Raw genomic sequence first — 20,075 nt, 5'->3', positions numbered from 1 at the left:
TTTCTTTAACCCTCGGTTGAGTTGACGGCGCTGTTAGCTTCCATGTCGACTGACGGAGTCGTCACTCGCTCCTGATAATCAGAACAGGACATTATGAACTGCATATGCAGTTCATTACAACAAGTATTTAATATAATGAAGCTGGAACACATCTGGATTTCAAACCATCTTTTTAAACACGAGGTGTTTGCATCTTTACGTGCATGATGTAAACTGTAGGACTACACTTCTTGTGTACATATTTACTTCAACACATCTCAAGTCAACATGTGTATATAATTTACAACATATATATATAATAATAATGTATATAATAATACAAGCATGAATGAATGTAGAATCTCGTGTGCTTTGACTGTGTGAATGGAAGACGTTTAAAACCTGCAACTCAACACTACGAGACAAACGCTCTGCTTCTATACTCTACTTTAGCACATGAACAACATAATGAGACAGAAATGACTGAATGGAACCAAGAGAAAAGGGGAGTGGAAGGAAGGGAGGAGGGAGGAAAGGAGGAGGAAGGAAGGGAGGAGTGAGTGAAGGGAGGGAGGGAGAGTAAAATTGATGATCTTGTCAGAAAGTCCTCTATAAACTTGGGCCAAGACTAAATGATCCGTAAGGTGTGTGCATGCATGGTTGTGTTCGTATGCATGTCAAGGAGTGTGTGTGTGTGTGACTTTAAGAGTGTGTGTGTGTATGTGTGTGTGTGTGTGTGTGTGTGTGTGTGTGTGTGTGTGTGTGCCTGGCAAATGCAACTGTACATGCCAGTGTGTATGAGCATATCCATGTTTTTATGAGTGTGTCTGCACTGTGTATTTCAAGTGTGTGTGTGTTATAAGTGTGTACTTATCACAGTGTTTTATGTGTGTGTGTGTGTGTGTGTGTGTGTGTGTGTGTGTGTGTGTGTGTGTGTGTGTGTGTGTGTGTGTGTGTGTGAACAGAACATTTAAATACGGGTCTGTGTGTTGGCCGTAAAGTGGACCATGAATGAGCTTCATGTTTTTATCTGCCGAAGCTGAAAATCTTCACCAGGGGACACAAAGGTTCCCCTGAACACTCCAACACACCTTTGACTTGTTCAGCTGTAGTTTCAACTGTTCAAAAAAAGGATGTTGTGATGAAAAGCATGTATAAAAATGACAAATGTAGGAACATATTGAACTCAACACTGTACATTCTTCATCATTTGTATTCTTTCTTTGGGAAAAAGGAGGATCTCTGGTTCCGTATTATAATAGCAGCTTCATTCAGATTTTGGGCAAATCTGATGGATAGGAAACCAAAAATTCAGTACCCTCCAAAACAAAGCCGGAATGATCAGCTGCCATGATGAATAACGTCCAGGCAGCTGAAACTAGCTGGTTAAAGCTTCAGGAACGCTTCAAAGGAACCAATGCTGACTGCTCCGTGGTGGAGGGATCGAAGTCAAATGTTTTTACATCCGACCGACATCATGATACTCCATCAACCTCCCATCCTCCACTCTCCTCCCCCTTCCCTCACCCCTTCTCCCTCCCTCCCCTCCCAGACTCACCCGGAGCGGCCAGGTTCTGGACGGGGACGGGGTCGGGGGCCTCGGAGGCCAGGGTGAGGCGGCCTCCCTTGCCGATGCGGTCGCACATCAGGGTGATGTGCTTCTTGAGGCGGGCGGTGTCGTGGGGCATGCCCAGCACGGGGCCTCCCTGCTGGGCCAGAGAAGTGGCCTGGTCCTTCGGGCTCCGCGAGAGGCAGCTCCGCAGGAGGTGGGAGACGGCGGCATCACAGCTCTCCTCCCAGCCCTGAGGAGGAGAGAGGAGCGAGGAGGAGTGAGAATCACATGGTAACATTTGAGATATATGTGTCTATTCAACATTATGAAAGGGAGTAGGAGGTGAAGACAAAGGGAGAAACAGAAAAGAGAAGGAGGACAGAGAGGACAGAAGGAGGAGATAAAGCGGCAGGAGATGGAGCACAGGTGAGGGAAGAGAGGGAAGGAGAGAGGGACGAGTAGAGGAAAGGAGAGGAAGACGAGGAGAGAAAGATGAGAGGAGAGGAAGACGAGGGGAGGAGAGGAGAGAAGGATGAGGAGAGGCAGACGAGGGGAGGAGAGGAGAGAAGGATGAGGAGAGGAAGACGAGGGGAGGAGAGGAGAGAAGGATGAGGAGAGGAGATGAAGACAGAGAGAGGAGAGAAGGACGAGGAGAGGAAGACGAGGGGAGGAGAGGAGAGAAGGATGAGGAGAGGAAGACGAGGGGAGGAGAGGAGAGAAGGATGAGGAGAGGAAGACGAGGGGAGGAGAGGAGAGAAGGATGAGGAGAGGAAGACGAGGGGAGGAGAGGAGAGAAGGACGAGGAGAGGAAGACGAGGGGAGGAGAGGAGAGAAGGACGAGGAGAGGAAGACGAGGGGAGGAGAGGAGAGAAGGACGAGGAGAGGAAGACGAGGGGAGGAGAGGAGAGAAGGATGAGGAGAGGAAGACGAGGGGAGGAGAGGAGAGAAGGATGAGGAGAGGAAGACGAGGGGAGGAGAGGAGAGAAGGATGAGGAGAGGAAGACGAGGGGAGGAGAGGAGAGAAGGATGAGGAGATGAAGACAGAGAGAGGAGAGAAAGACGAGGACAGGAGAGAAAGATGAGGAAGGGCGAGGAGAGAAAGGCACAGAGAAAAGAGTACATTAAGGAAAAGGAATTAGGAGAGGAGCCACGGATAAAGAGATTAGGGAGAGGAAAAGGAGAAGGAAGGAAGAGAAGACGAAGAGGAGCCAGAAAAGATTTAATGAACAATCATTGACCTTAAATCTCGACGCTTTAACGACGTTCGTGACATTTACGAAAGAGCAACGGAGTAATAAAACATGTAGGCTCAAAAGGGAGGAACACACACACACACACACACACACACACATATATATCTATATATCTATATAGATATAGATATATAGATATATAGATATATATAGATATAGATACAGATATAGAAACACATACGAGCGGAAATAAAAGGCAGTGCGGAGAAGAGACATGTCTTTTGTCACTCTCTCTCTGTCTGTCGTCTCTGGTCTGGACATCTCTGACCTCTCACCACACACACACACACACACACGGGGGGGGGGGGTTGTTGACAGGTATCCTCCCACTCCCCCCCCCCCCCTCTCTCCCCCCCCCCCGCCTGCCGCCATGCTGATAGGCCCCTAATGAGCCACAATGACAGGTAATCAACCCTGCAATGATGATGACAGAGAGACATAGACGAAGACAGGGAGAGACACAGAGAGAGAGAGAGAGAGAGTTGTCGAAGGTCAAGGAGATGAGATGATGATAGAGAGAAGGACGAAGGAGGGACAGAGATACGACCGGAGGAAAGAGAAGACAATGGGAAAAGAGTGTGGAAGGAGAAAAAATGAAGAGGAGGAGGAGGAGGAGGAGGAGGAGGAGGAGGAGGAGGAGGAGGAGGAGGAGGAGGAGGAGGAGGAGGAGGAGAGATGGACGGCGGGTGACCAATTCTCACCACAATACCTCACCGGGTTATCAAATACTTGGAACGACATAACCGCAGGTCTCTGTGGAAACACACACACACACACACACACATACTACGTTCCTCATGCTGCGGAGGAAAATTAAAAAAGGTCTTTAGAACTAAACTGCAGACATTCATCCTCCTGAACGAGAAGAAAGGAAGCAAGGAAAGGAGGAGCGGGCTTGGACCGAGGCCAGGGAGATAAATGAAGACAAAGTTCCACGAGTTCAGTTTCCTGGACCCAGAAACAAGAGAGGGTGTATACTTCACAATCTTTGATGACTGAAGCGGTTCGTGCTACAAGATGTTTGTAAAGACTTTGGGTTGATGCACATGCAACAGTTTATTGTTCAGCATTGATTCACAGGAGAGGATGTGAGATCATCAGGAACGCTTGGTCAAGTTTTACAACCGCTCAAAGACTTTTTGTTTTATGAATATTGGCTAAAAATGAAGATCTGTGTTCAGCTCACGTTAACTAAAGGAGGTCATGACAACAACAATTAAACACAGCTCACGTTAGCTGTGATGCAGCCCGACACACTGAGCCTGTGCTCTTCTGGTTACTTCTAAAGATTCTGATCTGGAAGCAGATGACTCTCTGGATCAAACCTCCAGTCACTGGTTATTGCTGCCTGTAACTGATCGAGTAGCTTCATTGTTTCACTTTGATGAAGTGGTTCAAATGTACTTTCTTGTCTTGTTAAGTTTATAAGTCTCTCGTCGTTGTATTAGGCTGTGCGTGGGGGGAACTCCCAGGTGTGATTGCAACATCACTGGACGGCGGTGGATGAAATGCTCCCGGGCCCAGCACGCAGCCTTGAGGACTCCCACAGAGACGGGTAAAGGTTCAGACAGCGATCCCTCAGGCTGCGACATCCTCATCGTGACTGGGAAAGTCATTTGAGAAGCCAGAGTTATGCTTCTGTGAGAACAATGTTGCAGTCAGTCTCCAGGGGAAAAGAGATCTTCCACGATAATCACTGCCCTCAAAGTCGAAATCTGTGTGTTCCTAAAGAAAATATCCGAAAAGCTGGATTTGGCAGCGTTCAGCATTCAACAGTCGCACTTTCTTTCACTGTCTGGCTTCTGGCTGTAATCAACTTTAAATACCACCGATTACTGTAAACGCCCTAATATGGAGAGCAGCAGCATGTAGGAAGACTTTAAGAGCAATAAGGGAGTTTCATTTAAAATGTAATAACCTCATCATTCTATATCATTAACATCGACAATATCTTGTGCAATATCTTACAAATAGTCCGATCTCTGAACCCATTGGCTGTCGGACATATGCAGATATATGGGGCCAGACTTCCTTTTTCCAAAACCGTTGATACAGGACGTCGTATTATGGACAGAACATGATTTAATCACATGACTGATAGGTGGTGCATTGTGGTTCAAATGTCTAAAGTTCTTTGCACTTTGTACCTCAGCCGGATTATCACATAACGAGGCTCCTGTGCCGGATGGCACACGGGTCCTTTGGTATTCTGCTGCATGGTTCAGTGCTTGAGTGGTGAGCTTTAGAGGACGGGCAGTTCAAAAGACGCGGATCGTTACTGAACAGCACGTCTTCTTTGGAGTTACAGCATTTACTCGTTTTTGACTGAAGTCAACGGGGGACAAGGGAGACATGTCCGCCCTCGTTTATAGTTTGAATGCTACTATCTTTCTAAACAGTGTCCAGATGAGGAACGGCCCATCGAGACCACCGCTGGCATCACAACTGTGTGACGCTCTGTCCGTGATGGACTCGTGTTCTTCCTGTTTTGAGCCTCTACCTTTGTAGAGGTTGTGAGGATCGATGCAGCCTGACAGGAAGCGTCACAGACCACACTCACGTGTCAATCACTGCACTTCAGTTTATATTCTGATCTACGGGGGATTTAAGGAAACAGTAAAAAGATAAGGAAGCAAGGACAGTGTTCCAGAGACATAAAAACATCATTTTCAAAGCCTTTGCTTTGTCACTCCACAGTTATTGAATCAAAAATATAGAAAGTTAGGCCACATTAAAAAAAAGATGTATATTTTGTTGGAACAATTCATTCCAATGTGTTGTTCTGTAGACCATGAGAGCCTGAAGTGAGATCTACGCCGGCTAAACAACGAGGATCGGAAGGGCAACTAAATGAAGCAACTGTTGCCCGATTGTTTTTCTCCAGAAGTTAAAGACGGACGAAGATCATCTCTGTTGAGATTTGCACATGCTCAGTACCCATCCACCGGTCCACCGCGGACAGACCCAGACCCTCCAGCAGAGACCGGTCCACCGCGGACAGACCCAGACCCTCCAGCAGAGACCGGTCCACCGTGGACAGACCCAGATCCTCCAGCAGAGACCGGTCCACCGCGGACAGACCCAGACCCTCCAGCAGAGACCGGTCCACCGCGGACAGACCCAGACCCTCCAGCAGAGACCGGTCCACCGCGGACGGACCCAGACCCTCCAGCAGAGACCGGTCCACCGCGGACAGACCCAGACCCTCCAGCAGAGACCGGTCCACCGCGGACAGACCCAGACCCTCCAGCAGAGACCGGTCCACCGCGGACAGACCCAGACCCTCCAGCAGAGACCGGTCCACCGCGGACAGACCCAGATCCTCCAGCAGAGACCGGTCCACCGCGGACAGACCCAGATCCGCCAGCAGAGACCGGTCCACCGTGGACAGACCCAGATCCTCCAGCAGAGACCGGTCCACCGCGGACAGACCCAGATCCTCCAGCAGAGACCGGTCCACCGCGGACAGACCCAGATCCTCCAGCAGAGACCGGTCCACCGCGGACAGACCCAGACCCTCCAGCAGAGACCGGTCCACCGCGGACAGACCCAGACCCTCCAGCAGAGACCGGTCCACCGCGTACAGACCCAGACCCTCCAGCAGAGACCGGTCCACCGCGGACAGACCCAGACCCTCCAGCAGAGACCGGTCCACCGCGGACAGACCCAGACCCTCCAGCAGAGACCGGTCCACCGCGGACAGACCCAGATCCTCCAGCAGAGACCGGTCCACCGCGGACAGACCCAGATCCGCCAGCAGAGACCGGTCCACCGTGGACAGACCCAGATCCTCCAGCAGAGACCGGTCCACCGCGGACAGACCCAGATCCTCCAGCAGAGACCGGTCCACCGTGGACAGACCCAGATCCTCCAGCAGAGACCGGTCCACCGCGGACAGACCCAGATCCTCCAGCAGAGACCGGTCCACCGCGGACAGACCCAGACCCTCCAGCAGAGACCGGTCCACCGCGGACAGACCCAGATCCTCCAGCAGAGACCGGTCCACCGCGGACAGACCCAGACCCTCCAGCAGAGACCGGTCCACCGCGGACAGACCCAGACCCTCCAGCAGAGACCGGTCCACCGCGGACAGACCCAGACCCTCCAGCAGAGACCGGTCCACCGCGGACAGACCCAGACCCTCCAGCAGAGACCGGTCCACCGCGGACAGACCCAGATCCGTTGGAGGGAAGGGAGGCACTGGAGAACCAGAACCAGGACTGAGAGGGGCAGACTGTTCCTTGTAGTAACTTTCATTTCCTTTGTTCTGACAGCGTGACCTTTATGACCTGCAGGTTTTGTGTTGGCGATTACGGAATCATAAACAATAACCGACCAGAACTACACGTCCCGTCCCTCAGTACGTAGTCATGGCACTGTATTGGAGTGTGTTGTGTTTTCTGAAAATAGCTCATCAGTGCACCTGTTTGTTTTCATGTTGTGGACGTGACCCCGATTACTGCAGATTCACTTAATGCCATTAATCCCATTTATACACACACACACACACACACACACACACACACACACACACACACACACACACACACTCCCTCCCTCGAGGCTCATCAACTGACCCTCTGAACCTATTCCTGTCTACAGTCTGTGTGTGTGTGTGTGTGTGTGTGTGTGTGTGTGTGTGCATGTCTGTGTGTGTGTGTGTGTGTGTGTGTGTGCATGTCTGTGTGTGTGTGTGTGTGTGTGTGTGTGTGCATGTCTGTGTGTGTGTGTGTGTGTGTGTGCATGTCTGTGCGTGTCTGTGTGTGTGTGTGTGTGTGTGGAGGCTGGAAATAGACTCAGTGGTAATGAGAGGGTGAGGGGATTGATCAGGGCTGTGGAAAAACTAATACACACACACTCTCAGAGTCCCTTTGGGGTGACACATCTTTCGTGGTCTGACAGCAGCAAACAGAGGAGTTCTGTCAACACGTCTGTTTATACGGTGCCGAGTCCCCTACAACACTCACTCACTCACTCACTCACTCAGAGACACACACACACACACACACACACACACACACACACACACACACACACACACACACACACACACACACACACACACACACACACACACACACACACAGCATGACTCAGAGGCCGATTAAAGACCAATGTGTCATCCACTCACACTGAGGCCTGGTGTGACCTTGACCTCTTGTGTGTGTATGTGTGTGTGCATTGTTAGTTCAAACACACACACACACACACACACACACCTTTAATGCTTAAATCATAAACAGGTAGCGCAGGGCTGACAGGTGAGAGTTGAGTGGCAGAGAGTCAGTGTGTGATTGAGAATGTGTGTGTGTGTGTGTGTGTGTGTGTGTGTGTGTGTGTGTGTGTGTGTGTGTGTGTGTGTATTCCTCAGGGACCAGAAGTACTTAATGTATTTTAGAAGTTTTTATAAGAGTGTGTGTTTAAGCGGCGGCTGTGTTTACTGAGCGCACTGGATGGACAGACACTGACATCTTAATGGCCTCCTACATGCGTGTGCGTGTGTGTGTGCATGCGTGTGTGTGCGTGCGTGCGTGCGTACCAGCTGTGGCGTGTCCTGCAGCAGCGGCAGCAGCGTGGCCTCCAGGATGGCGGTCTGGTCGGGGGTCAGGCCCTGCCACAGCGACAGCAGCAGCACCAGCAGGTGCGTGGCGCTGCGCAGGCCGACGAACGCCTCCTCCAGCAGCGCCCGGTTCTGCTCCGCCGCCTCCGCCAGCGCCATCACCTGGAGGGGGAGGAGTCAGTGATATATATATCACACACAGTAGTCAGGAGATAACAACGTGGCAGGGAGGGAACAGCAGGTCATTTAACACACACTACTAATGACCTGTTTAACCAAACAACATATTCACAATGACATCGCAGTTGTGGGATTGTAAATAATTCAAATGTGAATCTAATTTCTATTTGACGCTGTTCGCTTTATGGCACAACACAGCAGCGTGAACAGCAGCGTGAGACTCTCACATGGAGCTGGACACTCTTGACCTCGGTAGCAAAACAATCTCCATTGGAAGGATGACTGAATGAAAGTGCTGACACGATCTTGTTCTTGAGAGGAGGACAGGATATCATGGGGGGGGATCCTGGTGCTTTTAAAGCCCGGGGAAGTCCCCGTCGTGCAGAAGAAAGGAAGACAGCTGTTGTACCGCTTTGTTCTGAGACTTTAAATGACGAGATGGAGCAGGTGATGTCAACAGCAAGGAGCTAAGTTGAACACTCAGCAAACTGAAATGCGTCGCGTCGACCATCGCGTCTGAATCACTGATTAAAGACTCAAAGAACCGCTGCAGATGGTCCCTCGCTTCATGAATCCATCACAAACTAAATGCATTCCTGTGTCGGGAGGAGCAGCATCTCCTTTGGTTCCCCAGAGGTCTGAGGCTCCACAACACGCTGCTTCATCCCAGAAGACTCACAACCTGTGAAAACACTTCGATGGGCATCGAGTCCACAGCTCCTTCATGACATGAGCATCATCGACGTCAGAGCTGGGACACGAGAGCCAGATCCCGGCCGGAGCCGCCTTCCAAATAGTCCGATCTACTGGAATCGTACTCCAACTGTTGATGATTAAAAATCATTGAGTTTGGTTTTCAAGGAGGAGGAAGTGAATCCGCGTCCTTCTACCCATAATTCCTTTAGTTTCAGGGCCGTTTCCTGTGTTTCAGATTAAATTCTCACTCAGACAGAACTGCCGCTCTCTTTACAGAGGACCTGCATCCCATGTTCAGACTGACGAAACACGGGAGCGTTCAGAGGAGCTCGCGCTCCGATGACTCGCCCTCACACTCGTCGGGCCTCTGCAGCATCTTCAGAGTCTCTTTCCAGAGAAACTCCAGAAACCTGACGAGCAAACAGAAACACAACGCCGGCTTTGAAATGGAAACGAGGGTTAAAGAAGCAGCACAAGTGGCGCTGAAGTTCTTCTGGGTTTTACTAAAGTACACAGCGAGTGATGAATGCACAGAGGAGTGGTGGGACCAGGTGAACTCTGACCTCCAGTCTGGGGGGGGGGGGTCAATCTCTCCATCATTGCAAACAACAAGAAGAGCGATGACAGAGCGAGACGGACGGTGACGAGGACAACAAGAAAGGACAGGTCGGACGAAGAGGAGGAGGAGGAGGGAAACGGGAGATGTAGGTGGAGGAGAGATGAACGGACGGAGAGAAGAAGAAAAAGAAGAAGAGGTGAAAGCAGATCTGGGACTAATGGACGAGTGTGTTCACGATAATGAGTGATCCGCACGCCAGCAGTTTGTTTGACAAATGGATGCAGCTCTCGTCATCTGATACTGAGCAAACAGAGATGAAGACTCCTAAGTGAAGTGTGTGCGTGTGTGTGTGTGCGTGTGTGCGTGTGTGTGTGTGTGTGTGTGTGTGTGTGTGCGTGTGTGTGTGTGTGTGTCGGGGTTAAGCAGCAATTGCCAAAGTAAGCCGTTTTGATTTGTGTAACACTAAACTCCAAACACACAGGTGCAGGAGAACGTCCTCAGACTGGATGTAAACAGACGGAGCTAAAAAAAAGAAGCCGATTCACTTCCTCTCGTTTCCGAAAACGTCCCGAGCTCTCCGTCCCAGCTGAGGTCATGTGTGAATGCCGTGTCTCTCTCTCTCTCTCTCTCACACACACACACACACACACACACACACACACACACACACACACACACACACACACACACACACACACACACACACACACACACACACACACACACACACACACACACACACACACACACACACACACACACACACTGAATGAACACATAACCCTGATAAATAGAAGCACTTTGAATGTTTCTCTGACTCTATTATCTGCTCACATGAAGCACTTTGTTTCCTCTTTAGCACTGAATCTAACCTTCACCACCATGAGGAACCAAACGCGGCTGCTTAGCATTCATTTTTGCGTACGGACCATTTATATAATTCATGCTTAAAAACACCATCATCTTGGTATCTCAGGCTCTGGCATCATGTTGGCACCACTGTTGCTTTTTCAGACAACACCGACAGATTCCCAGAATGTGTAGAAACTTGTTCTCACAAAAAGGTAGAAACCTGAAACCGGCTCACACAATCCAGAACCCCGACATGAATTCCTGATATCCTCATACACGATTTATACCACGCAACACACACACAAGACCCCAACCGCCCACCCCTCAGGGTCTCTCAAAGTGTGTGTGTGTATTGATAAAAGGCTCCAGGTCCAGTGAAGGGCTCCATTGTTGGCAGCAGCTCAGCTCCACACACACTCTGATTGATGCCAGCTGAGAGAACACAAAGACACATTTAGCCACACACACACACACACACACACAGCTAACTCGTGTGCAAACATCAGCTGAACTGCCGGCGACCTTAAACAACCTCCAGCAGGAGCTGCTGGTCTGAGATCAGGTCAGGACTCTCGTGGACATGAAGAGACCCAGACCTGATTCTGTGGCTGAACCAGGACGCTTCCACATTGCACCATTTCTTTCATCCAACTTCCTTTAGAGTGAAAGTGCGACTACTTTGCTTCGCAGTATTCAAGCCTTAAAAAAAGCAGATTTTAAGGTGCAATGATTTCCACGAACCATTTATATTCACAGTGTGTGTTGCTGGAGTGACTCTCGCTGCTACAGGGGTAGACACACGTCCACACTATGTTTCACCATCGTAGCGAGCTAGCTACCAGCTAGCAGGTGGACATTCACGTTGATTTAAGTTCTCTAGATAAACTAATATTCATCCATTTTGTTTTCCCTCCTGGCAGTGAGATTAATTCCAAAAACAGTGTCAACGTGTGCTTTTGTCCACCGACGCAGACCCGCAGACGTGCTGATATATACTGATGCTTACAGAGCGACAAAGTAATTCAAAATGTCAATTCATTTGTGATTTCAGGACATTTTTCATACGTCATCCTCCCGGTCACTATGGCTGACGGACGCGTGACAGTAAATCCATACGGTTGTTGTCGTGTAACAGCTGATCTCCCCAAATATCGTTCACAACGCTACTCGTGATAAACCGGAATAACCGATAGAACTGCAATTTCAGCTGGAGGACTGGTGATCGCTCGAGAACCTCAAGGATCCCCGGTGCTGGACTCATGGCGTCCTGGATCAGTGATCGGTCCGGTTTCTGGCTCACAAGCTCAATAGAAGTGACTGAAACCAGTGGCTGCTAAAAACAACGTCTACTGAACGAGATTCAACAGAAACACAAAGCCACATTCTTCCAAAGAATACATCAATTGTGATTTTTACAAATAAAATTGAAATTGAATCTTCTATCGCGGCACAATACCTGGTCCATCACATAGTCATTGTGCAATAAGGATGCTGCTCTTACTCGTACGCCAAGTAGTCTGTACTGACTGCAATGTAAACGTATCGATACACGGAGTAGTGTATGAAGTATATGTAGTACACACTACACTCTCAGGTGATGTAGTACAACATGTGAAGGGTCAAACAAACAAACATGTCACAACGTCTTTTTTATTTCACGTTTCAGACATTTGTGACATGTTTTCATGTTTCCACACGTATTTTACTGAGTTTACGTACTTAGTTTACGTACGTATTTTACTTAGTTTACGTACTTAGTTTACGTACTTAGTTTACGTACTTAGTTTACGTACGTATTTTACTTCGTTTACGTACTTAGTTTACGTACGTATTTTACTTCGTTTACGTACTTAGTTTACGTACGTATTTTACTTCGTTTACGTACTTAGTTTACGTACGTATTTTACTTAGTTTACGTACTTAGTTTATGTACGTATTTTACTTCGTTTACGTACTTAGTTTACGTACGTATTTTACTTAGTTTACGTACTTAGTTTACATACTTAGTTTACGTACGTATTTTACTTAGTTTACGTACTTAGTTTACGTACTTAGTTTACGTACGTATTTTACTTAGTTTACGTACTTAGTTTACGTACGTATTTTACTTAGTTTACGTACGTATTTTACTTAGTTTACGTACGTATTTTACTTAGTTTACGTACTTAGTTTACGTACGTATTTTACTTAGTTTACGTATGTATTTTACTTAGTTTACGTACGTATTTTACTTCGTTTACGTACTTAGTTTACGTACGTATTTTACTTAGTTTACGTACTTAGTTTACGTACTTAGTTTACGTACGTATTTTACTTAGTTTACGCACTTAGTTTACGTACGTATTTTACTTAGTTGACGTACTTAGTTTACGTACTTAGTTTACGTACGTATTTTACTTAGTTTACGCACTTAGTTTACGTACGTATTTTACTTAGTTGACGTACTTAGTTTACGCACTTAGTTTACGTATGTATTTTACTTAGTTGACGTACTTAGTTTACGCACTTAGTTTAGGTATGTATTTTACTTAGTTTACGCACTTAGTTTACGTACGTATTTTACTTAGTTGACGTACTTAGTTTACGCACTTAGTTTACGTACGTATTTTACTTAGTTTACGTATGTATTTTACTTAGTTTACGTACTTAGTTTACGTACGTATTTGACTTAGTTTACGTACTTAGTTTACGTACGTATTTGACTTAGTTTACGTACTTAGTTTACGTACGTATTTTAATGCCAACAGTAATGTTTTTCATGAACCTATCTAAGTGGTTGTGTTGCCGAAACATAACGCGACCGGCTCGCTGTAACGAAGCAGCTCAGATATCAGTAAACAGCCAAAAACATGAATGTGCTGCTGTGTGTGTGTGTGTGTGTGTGTGTGGGTGTGTACTCTACAGAGCCTACAGATTAGATGTTTCCTGTTCAGTTAGCCACAGCAGCCAGCATGGATGAGCTCCAAGCCACACACACACACACAGACACACACAGATCCATGTGAAAACACACACACACACACACAGACACACACACACACAGGGACTATCTGTCGGTGGAAAACGACAGTGGTGTGTTTGGCAGAAAGCAACGTGGCAGGACACATCCCTCGTTCCACCGGAGGACGGAAAAGAGGAAGAAGAGAGATGAGGAGGGAGAGGGAGTGAAAGAGAGAGATGAAGAAGACAGGAAGGAGAAATCAAGTGATGAAGACGAGCTGAGAGAGAAGAGAGAGAGAGTGAAGTAAAAGGACCGACACAAACAGAGAGAGAAAGAGAAAGGGGGGAGGAAAAAGAGAAGTGAGAGAAGTAAAGAACACAGTAGAAAGGTTCATTTTGGGGTCAAATGGTGTGTGTGTGTGTGTGTGTGCGTGCACAGGCTCAGTGTTTTCGTGTCTTAATTAAAGAGCCAATTAGAATCTGTGTTTAACGACGGCTGGAATTACAGAGCCCATTTCCTGGTGTAGGATGACGAATTGACACACACGCACACACACACACACACACACACACACACACGGATACAGTTACATACACAAACTCTGGAAGCCTTACACACACACACACACACACTATTACTCAATAACATACACTCAAACACCCATGATCACACACACCTTCATGAACATCCCTTCAGACACACACACACTAATAAATATGCTTTCACTTACACAGGTACAGGTCTCCTTAGTCATGAAAGCAGTGTAGCAGATTCACTGTTTCAGCAACTAACGCGCACACAAACGCACGTGCGTGTGCGCGCAGCGCGTGCAAAGGCACTCGAGCGCCGAGGCCCAAATATCTGAATATGTGTCTCGTCTTTCAGCTGTTGTACATCCAGATGTCTGCTGCCAAACACCTGCACACACACGCACGCACGCACGCACACACACACACACACACACTGCAGGGGCGTAGGTTATTAGGTTATGAAGGGTTTTCAGGGAGTTAACCTAAACACTATAAATTGTCAGACACACAAACACACAGAGGACTGAGCTGTGCTTCATTCTTCAGAAGACTCCTCTCTGCCTCTTTGTTCCTCCTGGTGTTTCGTCTCTGTGGTCATCTGAAGTTAAGAACATTTCACTAAACCTTGAAAACCTTTTTTCCGTGCTGTCGTCCAATGAGCGGGAGGCCGGGCAGTTGGGAGGCGGGGCTAGAGCGCTTGCCCTACGGGGCCCGTGGGTGGACACAGCGTTTGAGTGAATCCAGTCCTCTTTATGCATCTTACATGTCTAAACCTTGTGGATATATTACCCACAATGCAACTCGACCACAGACAGTTCGGAGCATAGACTGTTTATAAGAAGTGGACGTAGTCGTCGTGACATCATTCGTTGGTTTGTGGACGGATGTTTTGAAGCCTCGAGTTCGACGTTTTGGCCGTCGCCATCTTGCCTTTTTGCAACCAGTGAACAGGAAGTGAGCATATCTGGACTGAGGAGTGACGTAGAGACGCCGTATACATCTCTAGTGGAGACCTGTCAATCACAGTAGCCCCGCCCTAAAGCATCCCCTGCTTTATGGTCTGTGTGACTCTAAATGGACCATAATGTACTAAATGAACATCATGCTGTGTTGAAGAAGACTTGAAACTAGAGATTGAGACATAAACTCATGTTTACAATGTTTACTGAGGGAATAAATCAAGAGAGAAGTAGAGTCATTTTCTATAGACTTCTATACAACCAGAGGAGTCGCCCCCTGGTGGACACTAGAGAGAATGCGGCTTCAACACATGAAGCTCTGACTTCACATATTAGAACCAGAGTTTGCCGCCATGCTAGTAGCAGCTGATCAGCCTGCAGCAGAGAGGAGGAGCAGGCTACAGAGGTCTGTGTCTAACCCCACATCCCTAATTATTATTATGATTTGCAAACTTGTCTTCAGAACTTTTCACACATGCGGTAGCACTGAAGACATGTAAACAGACTGTAATGTGCCAGATCGATGGAGTTTCCCTGAGCAGCCTTTAAAATAAAAGCAATTAGTTATTAAAAAGCTCCAATCAGCTGAAAATGTGAAGACATATTGTCATAGTGCATGTAGTAGTGCATGTATTTGGTACTTTTCAGGAGGTAAATGGGAAAAGAAAATCACCGAAAGTTCTCCAACAAGTACAGATACTTCAGGAATTTAGAAATCGAGAGTAACGTTGCATTAAAGAGGCAGAATTGATGAACTTAATGCGGCTCATGTGAAGTGAAAGAGACGGTGGAGAGATCAGCATCTCTGCTCCCGTGTCTGATAGACAGACAGACAGTAACCACTATTGTCTGAGGTCAAAACAAGCAGCACACACACAATACTGATAACACAGTCTGTCTACACTCACTGATAAGACGGGGGGACGAGACGGGAGGAAGATGTGGAATAAGATGACGGTAAAGCAATTAGAAAACAAAGGTTGTTGATTCAGTTCTCAGTGAGATTCGAGGGAGGAAATGTTCTGGATGTTTTCTGAGAGAAGTAGGAAATCAGAAGAAGAATGAGGCCGGTTGAAAAGTGGGTGTTGACCTAAAACACCTCGTTAAAATAAACCGATAATATCAGGAACAGCGACCAGATGCCAGCGGATCTTTGACCTGGAACCACGGACATCGGATCCAGAAGTTTGATGCTTTTTTTTAATCTCACTTCAAGGTGAAACAGGTGAGCGTGAGCCTCAAACGCCTCAAAACACAAGAAGTGGAAAAAGTCTCTGGAGTTTCTCTGGTAAGAACAACAAAGTCAAAGCCTCCCCCGACCGAGGCTGTCAGAGACGCTTTAACAGGCCGGCGTTTAGCGGTTACGGACGGCTTGCTAAAACACAGCGGCGTGATTTATGAGCCCCCCCCCCCCCCCGTCAAAGAGCCGACTCAGCTCTTGTGTTTTCTCTGGGACGGCGAGGCGGCGAGAGGGAGGCCCGTCTGCTTTTCTTTTACACGCGTGTTCACACGGTCGCCAAACAAAGAGCTTTATTCTGCGCTGATAGGGCGTGTGTGAGAAAACACGCCCTCGCTCCATCACTCCCCAGAGCCCCCCCCCTTTGATTCAAGAAATGTATTCTTAAAAACTAGAGGAAATCCTCAAGTTTACAAACAGCACACTTTGAATGTGACACGATGAGACCTGTAGCTTTAAGAGGAAGTACAACGGGAGCCTCAATTAAACACAAACCTATTGAACAGTGTGCTCAGTTACCCGTGCCACCATATTTAGTCTCCAGAAGAATCCTCCCAAACACAACCTCAAAACACACACACGCACACACACACACACACATGCACACACGCACACACACACACACACACACACACGCACACACACACACACACAAACACACACGCACACACACACAAGCGCGCTGAGGTAGGCGGTTGCTGCAGTTTGCTGGGTGGTCCGAGGGCCCCGGAGGCCCCAGACGGAGCAGGGGACTAAATTACAGAGCATGACCCACCGCAGTGACACCCAGCCTGGGATTAACACCCGGGCTGAGTCCCAGGCCACCAGTAGCCCCGGGGGCTGTGGGAGCTGACCTCGACAGGTTCAGAGGTGACCTCAAACACACACACACTCGCTGGTGGAGTCCAGGCCCACCCAGGACTGAATAATGAGGGGTTTGGTCGGTCCAGCTGGAGGAGAGAGGGGGTTCTGGGTGGAGGCTGGACTGGAGGACGTGGCCCCGACCACACGGAGTATCTTGTGTCTAGAAATGTCCAGATTGTGTCTACGTATGCACTCGAGGCAGATCTCAGTCACACCTGGCAGAACATTTCGTCTCAACGGTCACCGAACCTTTGTTCCCGCACGCAAAACACAAGAGGAACACACTGCAGTGCATGGACGCCGAGCAAGAGATCACTGAAGAAGTCAAGGTGGGAAAGGAGGAGGAGCCAGTCGTGGTGGAATCACATCAACCTGTCGGAGGGCTTCTGATGCGCATCGTGTTTCGGTCCTATCGCGACGCACTGCAACCTGTGAATCTACAGCAACATGCAGGTTCACATGCATCACAACATCTGCAACAATGAAACCGCATTACGCTTCGAAGGAAAACGGCTGCAGTTTGATTTTGACGCGTCATAAACACATTTCCATAGTTCGTGAATGTAGCATGAGAGGAGGGCGGGTGGAGGAACAGGCTGCTGAAACGCATCAAGAACCTAACCAGGGAATCTTGATGCGCTCGAGTTCTGTGAAGGAATCCCAACGAAACGTCTTCTGTTGTCAAACTGCACTGAAACATCTGGAGGTGACATCACAGCGCCTGCATGTGGAGGTCGGGCCAGGTGAGAGGAAACGTGGAGGTGGAGAAGAAGGATATAGATCTCTGAAGCACACACACACACACACACACACACACACACACACACACACACACACACGCTATGAAGAGGGCTGATACAGCTGTCTGGAAGTGTGGTCGGGGTCAAAGTTCAAACAGATACACTGACACCACACACACTCACGCCCTGAAGCAAGGCACTTCAATCAAATCAGACTGAAGTGCGTGCACAAACACACACACACACACACACACGCACACACACACACACACACACACACACACACACGCACACAGTACTTTTGTTTCGTTGACGTCGATCACGTGTTTTCAAGCTGCATCCATAATCCTGAACACGATGCGTAACTGAGACTGTAGTTCAGTCGCATGGTAACGTTAAGAGACGGGGTCGGTTCAGATGATGAGGTCATTCGTATCGATGCCACCAGGTGTTCCTGGTGTCACTCCGACCAGGTGATCTTTCTATTGAGGGACAGCCGAGTGTCTGAGTGACGACTGATTCCTTTTCTACTGATGTCTCAGTAAACGTTCTCTTTTCCGCTAAACACAAACATCTACATCGTTGGAATCATCTGCAACGTTAAACTAGAATCCGAGCACACGGGTTCAAGCGCGAGGCTTCATTTGTCTTGAAATGGACTCTGCAGTCTGGAGTCAAACTCTGCGGATCCAATCGCAATTATTCACGCTGGAGTAACACGAAGACACCCGATGACACGACGAATCTAAGCACTTTGGGACGCGATGATGATCTGCAGGTCACACTCACAAACACGCCGGAGATAACTCGTAGAAATCATAAAACCATCGACACGTTATTCTCAGACTTTTCTCTTCATATGTGCTGTACGTTACCAACGTGTATGTGGTCTGTGGTCTGTGGTGTGTGTGTGTGTGTGTGTGTGTGTGCGTGTGGGACAGTGTTTAGTCTGAAGCCATATTTAGTCTCTCTGGTCATAAGAGGAGGCCTATAATCACACAGCACCTTTCTCTCTACTCATTACACACACACACACACACACACACACACACACACACACACACACAGGCCTGTCATTAACAGTTCACACTAACCTCCCAGGCTGCACACGTGCACGCATATGGTAAACGAACACACACGGCAGGTTGTTTGCATGAAAACACGTGTACTAGTACTGTGTGCACATTTTGATGCATGTGTGCATTTGTAAAGAAGTACTTCTCCCCACACACACACACACACACACACACACATACACACACACACGCTCTCACACGCTCACACACGCTCTCACACGCTCTCACACGCACGCTCACACACGCTCTCACACGCACGCTCTCACACACGCTCGCACACTCACACGCACGCTCACACACGCTCACACACTCACACGCACGCTCACACACGCTCACACACACGCACGCTCACACACACACTCACACACACACACACACACACACACTCACACACACTCACACACACTCACACACACTCACACACACTCACACACACTCACACACACTCACGCACACTCACGCACACTCACGCAGAGCCAGATGTGCGTCCAGCTGTGTGTCCGGAGCCGTTGTGCTCCGTGGATGGGATTCATTCTGGCTGCTTTTGTGTCTGATATTATTTACATTTGACTTTGAAAAAGCCAAATGACGGGTTCATCCCAAACTCACATCAGCTCCATGTTCACAGAGGAGCAGGTCAGGAGAACTGATGTCCAGCTGTGTGAAATACAACATCTGGACAGTTTCACGATCATAACCTCTTGATGAAAACAGGTGAGTTTACGCGTTAAGCACCGATCAATAGGCCTTCAGCAGAAGGTTTGTCATCACTGTGTTGTTTGCTGCTCCACGAGGAAACAGCGGCAGAAGTGAGTGTAATAAAACGTTCCGACTTCCCGTTCGTGATATGTTCCTGTAAGATAGCCGAAGCTTGTGATTTGAGAAATAGAGAACAAAAACACCAGATCCCTGGTCATCACGAGGAAGCTCCGGTCTGTAGCCGCTGCTCATAGGATGCTGTTAGTCTTTGTGATCAATACGTTGAAATGCTCAAGTGTTTGAAAAGATCAGAGCAGAAGCCACAGAAACAAGAAGCATCTTGTTTATTGAGTTGTTATATTCCGAGCACACTAAAATAATGCATTGAGTGTCCTCGT

General features: G+C 48.2%; 1 protein-coding gene across 1 annotated transcript in view; it reads right to left on the bottom strand.

The window, feature by feature from the left end:
• The window catches only part of LOC306782371 (protein PTHB1-like), a 96,288-nt gene that overhangs the window by 10,376 nt on the left and 65,837 nt on the right, over nt 1–20,075 (bottom strand). Inside the window, exons 19-20 of the mRNA XM_079275701.1 lie at nt 8,324–8,506; nt 1,507–1,781 (exon numbers count right to left, since the gene is read on the bottom strand). Of these exons, the coding sequence (XP_079131827.1) occupies nt 1,507–1,781; nt 8,324–8,506 (458 nt within the window). The remainder of the gene's footprint in view (nt 1–1,506; nt 1,782–8,323; nt 8,507–20,075) is intronic.

The sequence above is a fragment of the Melanostigma gelatinosum genome (assembly GCF_949748355.1).
Source record: "Melanostigma gelatinosum genome assembly, chromosome: 9".
In the NCBI taxonomy this organism is placed as follows: domain Eukaryota; kingdom Metazoa; phylum Chordata; class Actinopteri; order Perciformes; family Zoarcidae; genus Melanostigma; species Melanostigma gelatinosum.
The sequence above is the reverse complement of the archived record's forward strand: the minus strand, read 5'-3'. Positions and strand labels throughout refer to the sequence as shown.